The sequence below is a fragment of the Cyprinus carpio genome, chromosome B24 (assembly GCF_018340385.1).
Source record: "Cyprinus carpio isolate SPL01 chromosome B24, ASM1834038v1, whole genome shotgun sequence".
Lineage (NCBI taxonomy): Eukaryota > Metazoa > Chordata > Actinopteri > Cypriniformes > Cyprinidae > Cyprinus > Cyprinus carpio.
Genome location: NC_056620.1, coordinates 22,010,702 through 22,023,124, shown reverse-complemented (window position 1 = coordinate 22,023,124; position 12,423 = coordinate 22,010,702). Strand labels below are relative to the sequence as shown.

Below are 12,423 nucleotides of genomic sequence, written 5' to 3'. Positions count from 1 at the left end.
ATTTGAATCAGTTCATTGCAACAACACTGATTCATTAAGTTGCACTGCAGTATACAGTGTCAGCGTTTGAGTATTAAACATGGTCTCCATGGTAACGTGCACTGACAGGTGTCACATCTGTGGGAGGAGCTCACCTGGATGCAGCAGTGCATCAGTCCTGCGCACGCCTCCAGTTCCTGCACGCTTCAGACGCGTCTCAAACTGCTGCAGGCGGCTGGGCAGCTGCAGGTGAAGTCTACAGTCACTAGGATTGTGAAAATGCATCATAATAACCAAATCTCATAATGAATTGCAATCAAACTGTTGTTAGAGTTGAGATTTATTTACACATAACATATATCTTGCGGTAAAGTTTCTGTTTTTGGATAATTCTGCAGGCCCTCCTGGGCACAGTGGATCTGGGGCAGGTGTATTTTGAGCCCATCAAGGACAAGCAAGGTAACGCGGTGTTGGTGCTGATGAAGGACATGAGCGCATGCGCGCCACTGGAAGGGGTACGCTGGATTCCTGTCAGTAAATTCCAGCTGCAGCGCAGGTCTTCCTCTTCTTCATCAGAAGAGCCCAGCGCACTGGAGACACTTCTCACCACACTGCATGTGAGTGCTTTAAACACTGAAACACCAGTGCATCATGGATGTGTTGCAGACCCAGTTTAGCACCGTGATCAATGAAAAGATGGAAATGCTGGAATCAAAACTCTTACTTCAATGAAGTCTCTTCTTCTCACCAAGGCTGCATTTATTTGATCAAAAATACAGTACAAATAGTAATACTATGAAATATAATTACAATTACAAATAATGGCTTTGTAGTGTAATATCTTGTAAAATGTAATTTATTCCTGTGATCAAAGCTGAATTTTCAGCATCATTACTCCAGTCTTCAGTGTCACATGATCTTCAGAAATCATTCTAATATACTAATTTGCAGCTCAAGAAACATTTCTGATTATTATCAGTGTTGAGGGAACAGTTGTGCTGCTTGGATCATGTGACACTGAAGACTGGAGTAATGATGTTGAAAATTCAGCTTTGATTACAAGAATAAATTACATTTTACAATATATTCACACAGAAATATTCTGTTTTTGCTTCAAATTAAAAACTCACAATACAAGCCAAACTTCAATAATTCTCGGCACATAAATGAAGCCTTGGTGAGCAGAAGAGACTTCACTAAAAGCAGTTAAAAATCACAGTAATGTTTTCAAACTTTTAATAAGTACTGTATGTATCTCAAAACTACTTTTTTAGAATAATAAGAAACATAAATTCAGTCTATTGTGTCCAAACTTCTGAATTAGGAGTCATTTTCTTGCCCCGGTGCGTCGTGCCCGGTTTGACTTTCTAGTGTCACGTTATTGACGTCAAGCCTGGAGTGACTCATTTCGATGCAGTGTATTCAATTTCAGAAAGCAATATGAATTTGAAACAACTTTGAAAAATGAAGAAAATGACATAATTTGGGCGAGCAAATACTTTACCTCAACAGGTTTCAGACCCTTATATAAATAGCCTGAAAATCAGTGGAAAAAAGCATTTAGCTGCCGCTAGCTTCTGTGTTCCTCGCTCTTGTTCCTGGAGTGCAGTGAATTGTGGGAGTATAACAGTAGCATTGTTCAGTTGATGATTTAGTCTGAGCGCTGTAAACACTTCACCCGCCGCTGATCGTGTGTTTGGAATGACTCTGGCTCAGGAACATCAGCCTTGGTGTCAAAATGATGTTTTGTCTGAGCGGTGTGTGCTTTTTATTTTTTATTATTGTGTGTGGTGAAAGTGGTTCCACAGCTCAACAACCACATGGCTCCAGAGTCAGTCTCTCTAAACTCAAATAGTTTAGAAATGATAAACGTGGGTCAATTTCAGGCTATTGCAGGAAGTTCTTCATACCTCTGTGTGTATATGTGTGTGTGTTAGTGAGAGCTTGCCCATTTTTCCATTCCATATCATTCAGACTGCACACAGAATGTTCCAGACACTGTATATCCAGTGTGATGAATTTGAAGTCATATTTCACCATAAAAAAAAGAAATATATAGAAATATAAAGGCATTTTTTTTAAGATGTTTGGATTGTGACAGTATTTCATTATAATTAAACCCATCTTGTCCTTACTACCGTAATGTTTTTTTTAGTAATTCTTTTTTCCTGTTATTATATAAAAACTAAATATATTATATAAAATGCTTTTTTTATTCTAAATTAGAAGCAGTTCATTAAATATACCACAATCTGCATATTACTTTACTTATATGTGTGTGTTTGTGTATATATATATATATGTTAATTTTTTTTTATTCATAATAAAATATTGATCTATATATATATATATATATATATATATTTGTTTTTTGCAATGTGTAAATACTTCACAAATATTTCCCTCAAATTATAGTAGTAAGAATAAAAAGTATTTAATTGTCAAAAAAAGCAAAATAATCTTAAAAAATAGGCATCAATTTTTTTTAAAGAAAAATAAGTGCAAATCAGTCAGTCTTGGTTTTTATTTTGCAATATCGTCCATTTGGCTGTTCATTTTCCTGCTTAATCAAATAATATATCCATGGACCTAATGGAAAAATCTGAAAATACTGATATGAGTTGAGATATTTTATTAGCTTACAGAATATGAGCACAGGTCTTACAAAGAAGAATGCTCCAGAGAAGCATTAACAACACGTCATGTTTATTCCACTTGTTTTTGGGATGAATTTGGACCTGGGCGTGTTCTAGACAGGTTTGATGAGATTGGCGTTTTCTAATGAGCTCTCGGTGTGCAGGAGAAGCTGGCGTATCACCGGCGCAGCAGGAAGTGTCTGTCTCCGGGCCTGTATCTGGGATACCTGAAGCTCTACACCTCAGTGGACCAGATCAGGATGCTGGTGTCACACAAACACCCAAACGTGTTGTGCCACGTCAAAATACGAGACAACGGCCACGTCTCCAGGTGTGACGTGTTCATGGTTGTGTCATGCATGCAGATGTCGTTATATACGTGTTTAATAATTACATGTGTTTGTTTCGTAGGGAAGAATGGCAGTGGCTTCAGTCGCTGAGTTCACTGGAGGACAGCGCAAAGGTTTGTGACGATGTCCAGAGTGCTCCACATCGCCTCCTACTGGACTTACGAACCGCTGCTAAAGATTTACTCGCCTACATTAACATTCCCAACCACCAGGTGCGCACATTCACACATCCACACAAAGACACGCAATTAGTTTGATTGCACAAGCAAATTAATGCCATTTACATGGGAATTTAGTCAATCAGGGCCACACAGCATGAAATACACACATTTACATACATGACACAGATGAAACGCACACCCGCTCGCCTGTTTTGTGTGTATCGTGTGTAAATGGAAAAACTATGGACATTTCTACACTGAAAAACATTTGGTATAGGAAATATGGTAGCAAATTTCTAAGTATAGAAAATCTGAAATTTCGTTTTTTTCAAAACATACTCCAATAGACATAATATATATAAATTATATATATATATATATATATATACATAGTCAAACCAAAAGCTATTCATGTTTTGTTATTAATTTATTTTTAAAAATGGACCTCATTTACAGTTAAGTGTTTTGCTGTCACTTTTGATCAGTTTATTGAATCCTTTATGAATAGAAGTATTAATTTCTTTTTAAAAAGGGCCCCAATTTACCGTAAATAGTGATTTACTGTCACTTAATCAGTTTAATGCATCCTTTCTTAACAAATGTATTAATTTCTACAAAAAAGTGTCACAATTTACTGTAAATAGAGTTTTGCTATCACTTTTGATTAATTTTATGCATCCTTGCTGAATAAATGTATTAATTTATTCAAAAAAAGTGCCATAATGTACCATAAATAATGTCATTAAAAACTGTCATTAATGATTGATTTAATGCATCCTTTTTTAATAAAATAAGCATTTCTGCAAATAAAATATGTCATAGCGCAAGTAATATTTTACTGTCGCTTTTGACAGATTTAATGCACCCTTTCTGAATAAAAGTATAAATTTCTAGCACAAATAGTTTTACTGTCACTTTGATTAATTTAATGTATCCTTATTACAAAAAAGTATTCATTTCTTTAAAAAAGTGACATAGTGTAAGACAAATAGTGTATTAGAGTCTGATGAATAAAAACCTAAACCAATCAGAACGATTTGGAATGAAGAACTAGTTTAATTTCCAAAACCATATACCATATAACTCTATACAGGCAAAATAAAATAAAATAACATACGATACTAAAATTTCTCGTGTCCCTCATATATCAGGCGCAGGATTTCCGTGTGTATGTGAAGGAGGTGGTTGAGTTGGGAGGGGGCGTGTCCTTCCTGTTGCTCCTCCCACCGTGTGAGGAGGTGTGTTCTCCGCCCGGACAGAACCATCACTGCTCGCCGCGCTCGGGATTCCTCACCCTGCCGCTGCAGATCTTTGAGTTAGGTGAGACCACACACACCTTTAACACATCCACACACACGTCCCCCTCCATGCGCTCACTCTCCGTCTGTGTAGTTCATTTCGAGGCCTACTGCCCCAGTTTCATCAGCCTGTACTGCCGCGTGTCAGCTCTGCTGGCTCTGGAGTCCCTGATGTCCCAGCAGACTTTGCGTGAGGCATTCTCTGAGTCCGAGCACTTCGCTGCCAAGCAGAAACATCAGCAGGTTGAGGAGTATTTGCAGGTATTTCTGTCCTCTGTGCAATGTAACACTGGCAGCCCGCCGCTCCAGTTCAGCTTTCATAGGTGTAACTGATGACAGTAAACCTGCAATAAAAATCAGAACAAACTGTTCAACTGAGGCATTTACAGTATCATCTTTAATAGATGCAGAGCTGAGTCCACAGCCAGAGCTAAGCCCTTATTACTTTAAGACATTCAAGATTTAAACATTCTATTTTTAATGTGTGTTTTATTGTTCTGATAAATTATCTAAAAATATGAAAAAAATATATAATTTTACTTAGAAAAGCGACTTTGTATAAGTCTAAATATTATATATCTTATATTATATTTTATTTGCTTGTTTTTTTAAAAAAAACAAAAAAAACAAGCCTTTATCTTATGAAAAGTATTTCTGGGGGGGAAATTATAAATTATAAAATAATATAAATTGAAAAGAATTTAAACAGAGTTGACCTTGATCTAAGACATTGATTAACTCAATAAATATTGAAATGTCCGCATTCTCTTCAATTCTCAGATAATTCAATAAGTTAATCAAATTTCATGTGCATTTATTAATTACTGACTTGATAAGAAGCCATAATTAGTAGTAAGCAAGATAAAGTTCAAATGTACTACAAATATCATTTTACTGTGACTTTTGATTGATTTAATGCATCCTTTCTGAATAAAAGTATTAATTTCTTTATTTTTTTTAGATAAAATAGCCCAAAAAAAGATTAATTTTCTTAGGAAGTAATGCTGAATAAGACAAAAAATAAAACATAAAAATAAAAACTATCCTTTATCTTGCAATGAGTATTTATAAAAAAAAAAAAAAAATTTTTTTAAATATCTAAATATTTTTGCAGTGTAAAATCACACGTACACACACACACACACACACACACACACATATATATATATATATATATATACATATAAAAAATATAATAATCATTTTTATAATTTTATATATAATATAATATATTATATTCTTATATTAAAAAGTACTTATTTAGCCACATAGACACCACCAAGTTACCCAGAAATGCATGATTTCAAATGCAGCAGTTGTGTTGTTTCCTGTTTGTAGTTGACAGAAAACAAGACACGTGTTGAGCGTGATGAATACAGCTCTGAAGTGGCATTTTCCTTACACAAATCTAAATAGTAAAACCTAAACCCACCTAAAACATTAACATTAATCTACTGCTTCTTCTGCTATTCCTCGAGTAGAGTTCAGATCAGAATATCTCACACGTTGTGGTGATTGACCCGTGTTCATATGTGTTGACTCTCAGCATCTGGAGGAGCTGTGGCGTGATGCACGGTGGATGGTGGTCCTCCAGTCGGCCCGGTATAAGCATCAGAGCTCTGGAGTGAGCCTGGGCTGCATTATAGACTTCTCCAAAGAGAGTATTCCAGAGAAACCAGCTTCCACTTCCTCTCAGGTGGACTACCTGCCCTCACCGACCCCGTCACCAGAGAGCACACGCAAACACAACGGTGAGAGAGAGTACAGATCACACAATCACCAGACACCAGTACTGTGTGGCTACCAGATCAATCTGTGTGAAAAGTAAAACACTCATGGGAAGGTTTTCATTGTTTATGGATTTGGAATTTCATACATCAGGGACTCCCAGATTTTTTTCAGCTGAATCCCTTTATTAGTAGGCCAAAATGTTGTGACTATATATTTATATGGCTATAAAATAGTAATAATCCACAATTAGTACTTAATCCACAAATAATAATAATAATAATAATAATAATAATTACAAAATAAAACAAAATAAAAAATATTGCTATTGTATAATTACAAGACAATTGTAATATTTTACAGTAAAGTAAAAAATAGTATTTAAGGAAAATGTATTACATTTTACATTACAACTGTATATTTTAATACTAATATTTATGGCTGTCTTTCTATATTTCACAACTCAGTGACTGAAACATGCAGCTCATATATTTGTTTAGTTAAATCACAGTCTTTGAGATTTGATCATCACAGTAAGCCATATTGCAATTTAGTTTTTTATTTTGATTAATCATGCAGCCCTGTATTAAACTGATATGATTAATTATTTTTAAAATTTGAAAGTCAATTTTAAGTGTGATGAGTTAAGGTACAGTTAAGTCATCTTACAGAATCACAAAGAGTTTGGCTGTAATTGTAGACTTTGTGTTGTTTTGTTTTCAAAGCAAAATTTAATTAAATGATATTATTTACATAAATATTGTATTATTTCAAATCTAAATGCTTTATTATTATTATTATTATTATTTTATGTAGTAAAAATTATTAAATGTTTATTTAATAAAATACATTTTATTTACATTTTAAGTTTATTTATTTATTTTTATTTTACAGTTCTTTCTATGGGATATAAGCTTTAAAAAGTACAAAAGGGCAAAAACATCATAAAGTGCATAAAATCGCCCATACAAGCAATGCACTGTATCTCAGAATATAAATATAGCCAGGAAGCAAAAATAAATGATCAATAAATAATGACTCTGTTCCTCAGAGGAATTTTGTAATACTTTTCCATCCTTTTTTGAGCTTGACCTCCTATGGTTGCTATGAAAATATAACAGCATGCCGGTTTGAAATGTGACCCTGGAGCACAAAACCAGTCATAAGTAGCACGGGTATATTTGTAGCAATAGCCAAAAATGCATAATCAAAATTACTGATTTTTCTTTTATGCCAAAAATCATTAGGATATTAAGTAAAGATCATGATCCATGAAGATATTTTGTAAATTTCTTACCGTAAATATGTTTAAAACTTAGTAATATGCATTGCTTAGAACTTCATTTGGACAACTTTAAAGATGATTTTCACAATATTTAGATTTTTTTGCAACCTCAGATTCTAGATCTTAAAATAGTTGTATCTCTGCCAAATATTGTCATATCCTAACAAACCATACATCAATGGAAAGATTATTTATTCAGCTTTCAGATGATGCATAAATCTCCATTTCGAAAAATTGACCCTCATGACTGGTTTTGTGGTCCAGTGAGTAAAAATGTCAAAGTGAACTGCTCCTTTAAGAAGTCTCTCTCTCTGGCTTTCCCCAGATTGCCCCGGTCTGTCGGATGAGGATAACTCATCGGAGGTGTTCCTCACCACTGATAGCGAGTACAGCTCCAGTGTGGCCCAGAGCACCAGAGAGCTGGACCTGCTCCCACCGTCACCTACCAGCTTCAGGTCCGTGGCGTCCACACACCCTTCCTCCTCCTCACAGTCCTCGCCTCACTCCTCTCAGCCGGACGTGCTGCAGACCGGAGGAGGGGTGAGCAGACGCGAGCACATGAGCGCCTTCGACAGCGACTTCATCCTGCCGAGCCGTCAGATCGAGCTGCTGCGGGTCACCGAGAAGAGAACGGCGCTCTGCGTCCGCACCAGCAGTCTGGAATACCCGCCTCCCGTCTCCATGCCAACCACGCCCACCAGCTCCTCCAATCAGAAGGGCTGGACACGCCCCCCCTCCTTCGACCTCTGCTTCTCCGCTCCCGAGCCCCGCCCCGCGCCGGTGCGCACCCTATCAGAGGACAGCGGAGTCCAGCGACTCTCCGCCGGTTCCCCTCACCGACTGTGCCACAGCACACTGAGAGTTTACCCACAATACCGCACCGGCTTACCCAAAGACACCAGTGTCAAAGTGAGTGCGTGTGTGTGTGTGTGTGTGAGCTCATACACTAATCAGCACAGTAGTGGATAATGCTCAGGGTGCTTCAGTGTGCATTTCAATTTCATTGGCCCTACAGGAAGTTGTATTGGAATTTGTATAGAAATGGCAGCAGGAGGAATTCAGTTCAAAGAAATTGAACTGCAACACTCACAGAGGAATTTCAGTCATGATATGTGTCCCTGGAGCACAAAAGCAGTCTTAAGTCTCTGGGGTATATTTGTAGTAATAGCCAAAAATACATTGTATGGGTCAAAATTATACATTTTTCTTTTATGCCAAAAATCATTAGGATATTAAGTAAAGATCATGTAAATATATCAAAACATAATTTTTGATTAGTATGCATTGCTAAGAACTTAATTTGGACAAATTTAAAGGCGATTTTCTATATCAAATATTATCCTATCCTAACAAACCATTCATCAATGCAAAGCTTATTTATTCAGCTTTCAGATGATGCATCAACAGATGATGTATAAATCTCAATTTCAAAAAATTGACCCTTGTGGCATTTTATTTTATTTTATTTTATTTTATTTTATTTTATTTTATTTTATTTTATTTTATTTTAATTAATTTTATATTTTGTTAATTTTTTATTTTATTTTATTTTGTTTTGTTTTGTTTTGTTTTGTTTTGTTTTATTTCAGGGTTATTATAGTTAACTAAACCATGAAATAAAATTAACTTTAACTGAAATAAAATATTTTAAAAGATATTTCAGTTCTTAGCCAAAACAGCATTTCTGATTTTCATTTAGTTTAACTTGATATACCGAAATAATTAAACCTAAATAAATGCAAAATAAAACCTAATAAATAAGAACAATTAAAATATATATAAGCACATTAAATAAAACTAATAAACATGACAGAAAAAAACAAGACTAAATGATAAAACTTAAAACTTAATATAAAATAAAACCTAATTCAAAATATTAACAAAACTGTAACAGTATATGAATGATACTAAAATAACACTTATATTGTATTGTATTATATTATATTACTTTATTATCTATTATATTATTGTATCATATTGTATAGATTTATAATATAATTCTTCATTCTGTTTGCTACTTCTATTCAAATGGAATTTTTAAATGATCAGTTCAGTTCCGCTAAGTGTAAAGTTGTTATTACCATAGTGCATTTGAGCATTAAGACACCTAACCATATTTTACTACTAAATAGACAGTTTAGTCTGCTGATTCATATGTGTATGTGTGTTTGTAGCTACGCGTGACTCCAGAGACGTCGGCTAAAGAGATGGTGGGTCTGGTGGTCCAGGAGATCAACGCGGTGTGCCGTCACCTGCAGAAAGCAGCACAGCAGTGCACCTGTGCCCCGGGTCAGTGTGGATACCCGTCCTGTGCATCTGAGGTGTGTGTGTATGACAGCGAGCAGCTCCAGCACTTCGGTCTGGTTCTGCTGGTGGAGGGGAGAGAGAAATGGCTACAGGACGACTTCTGCCCGCTCAAGCTACAAAACCCATGGACTCGCGGCAAACTCTGCGTCCGCTTCAAAGAGTATTCACCGCTCGCGCTGCAGCACAGCAGAGCCACGACTGTTTGATCACTCAAGCCTGTAAATACACACACACTGGCTGAAGTGCGTAGACTACTGGTGTTTTGCTACTTGCTTCGTTTTTGAATCACTTCATGAGGTCTTAAGGTTCATGATTAGCTAAGCGGCTTCACCAAGACTGATCCGCTCTCCTGCACTGGGTTTTATTCACGCTAACCTTACGAGAAAATCAACTTCAAGTGCTGATCACTCACTAATAAGAGTTAAAGTCAACATCAAATCAAAACTTATGTTGCACATTATTTTCTAAAGATTTTCATAATCCACCCACTGCTTTATATACACCATACTATATGCATAAAATTGATTCGAAATGACAGTAAATACAAATATAACTATTTATTTTAAATAAATGCTGTTCGAACTTTCTATTCATCAAAGAATCCTACAAATAAAACGTAGCATGGTTTCTACAAAAAGAAATATCAAGCAGCACAACTGTTTTTAACATTGATTTCTTGAGCAGCAAATCAGCATATATGAATGATTTCTGAAGATCATGTGACACTGAAGACTGGAGTAATGATGCTGAAAATTCAGCGCTGCATCACAGGAATAAATTACATTTTACAATATATTACACTAGAAAGCCATTATTTTAAAAGTTAATAATATATCACAATATTACTATAAAATGTACTGTAGTTTTAATCAAATAAATGCATCCTTGGTGAGCAGAAGAGACTTAAAAATTGGAAAGTGTATATATATATTATTTTTTTTTTTTAATTCACAGTTTCAGGAACACAGCAAGTAACACATTGAATTAAACATAAAAGTAAGGAAGTATAAAGAAATAGTATATTCTAGTAAAATATACTCCAATCTTTCTTCGAAACTTCAAACGATCATTTTTTGCATTGTACTCCTCTCTATGAAATAAGACACTTCTCCAGGAAATCCATCATACTACTGAGGTACATTTGGCATTTCATGTTGATTTGAACTCTTTACATGGATAACATCAGCATTATCACGTGACACTAGAGTTTGACTGTATTCGCTCATTTGATTTAGTGCCACTTGAAGCAGAAGGTGCAAGTTCAGTCTGGACGGAAGCTCTTCCATACGTATTCAGAAGTGAAATGTTTACAGCTCGCCGACGGTGGTTTGAAATCACCGAACAGACGTTACGTCATGATTTTTGGTCAACATTCTTCCTCAGGATAACGTTAAACCCTTCCACCAAATTGTACACACACAGAGCCGGTGGTCGGACTCATCCAAACTGTGAATACTCCATTGGGATTCTCCCATGAACAAAATACACTGGACATTTGTGTAAGCGATGCACTTGAGAACGAGTCTACACTGAAAGCACCACCTGAACCGAAGCTTTATCCAGATAAAGAGTGATGTTAAACCTGGTTTTGATTGTTTGTGGACAGACACGTTGGACTGAACGAACAATAGTTTGACAGACTCTCCCTGTTTCTAACGTTCGAGTAGCATTTGAGGAGCGGTGACTTTTGTTGTAGTGCGGTGAGTTTATTCTGGATATTGTGTTTACTGTCTCTGTTTGACGGACATGCACGAGTGCAAATTAAACGTTTTGGTGCAATAATATTTTACTCTGTAGCTCGGAAGCGGATTTCTCTTCCAGATGAAGGTTGATTTGTGGAATCATGACCAAATACACACTTGAGCTGATACACAAGCGCTGTTTCAGATGATGTGTGCTTTGGCATGAGACGTAAGACTGTTTGTGTGTGTGTGTGTGTGTGTGTGTGTGTGTGTGTGTGCATGTTCCTAGCATGAGCTCATAGTCTTATGGCTGTCCATTTGATGAAAGCATAGTTTTGAGCAGCTGCAGTGTGTGTGTGTTTGCAGTTTACTACATGTATTAATGTGTTTTATTTACAGCTCCAGCAGCTATTGTCTGATTCAGATTCAGTGAAGTCCTCCACGCCTCTCATAATACAGTCAGGTAACAGATAAATAACATTCATTTTCTTCATGAAATAGATTTTTAACAATAGCTTTTTAACATTTTTTGATAGTTTTTTAAAATCATGTTTTATATATGTACTCCCATCAGCAATATGCCCCTTATCCTGAAAAAAAAAGCACCAATCAGAGAAGATGCAGTTACCATGGAAACTATTTCACAGTCAACTTTAAGTATACTGTAATTTATGGAAACTGTTTCTGCCACGGGATGAAAAAATAGAAAGTTAACTTTTCTCACAATTCTGACTGTTTATTTGGAATTCTGAGTAAAAAAAAAAAATGTAATTGCGAGATTTAAACTTAGAATTCAGACTGTTTATCTTGGAATCCCTAGTAAAAAATTTAATAGCGAGATATAAACTCAAAATTTGGACTGGGGTTTTTTTTTTTTAATTCCGAGTAAAAAATGTAAAAAATAGTTGCAAGATATGAACTCAAAATTCTGACAATTTTTCTTAGAATTCTGGGTAAAAAAAAATTTGGGAGATATAATCTCAAAATTCTGACTTTT

At 35.6% G+C, this 12,423-nt stretch overlaps 1 protein-coding gene across 4 annotated transcripts in view; it reads left to right on the top strand.

Annotated features, from left to right (window-relative positions):
• The window catches only part of LOC109050194 (ankyrin repeat and fibronectin type-III domain-containing protein 1-like), a 77,700-nt gene extending 67,306 nt beyond the window's left edge, over positions 1 to 10,394 (top strand). For all 4 annotated transcript variants that reach the window (XM_042752283.1, XM_042752282.1, XM_042752281.1 and 1 more), the window contains 9 exons: positions 109 to 228; positions 378 to 596; positions 2,780 to 2,946; positions 3,027 to 3,177; positions 4,278 to 4,446; positions 4,519 to 4,685; positions 5,971 to 6,175; positions 7,763 to 8,346; positions 9,612 to 10,394. In XM_042752283.1, coding sequence (XP_042608217.1) covers positions 109 to 228; positions 378 to 596; positions 2,780 to 2,946; positions 3,027 to 3,177; positions 4,278 to 4,446; positions 4,519 to 4,685; positions 5,971 to 6,175; positions 7,763 to 8,346; positions 9,612 to 9,950 — 2,121 coding nt within the window. In that variant the 3' untranslated portion in view covers positions 9,951 to 10,394. The remainder of the gene's footprint in view (positions 1 to 108; positions 229 to 377; positions 597 to 2,779; positions 2,947 to 3,026; positions 3,178 to 4,277; positions 4,447 to 4,518; positions 4,686 to 5,970; positions 6,176 to 7,762; positions 8,347 to 9,611) is intronic.
• Positions 10,395 to 12,423: the final 2,029 nt, after the last annotated feature.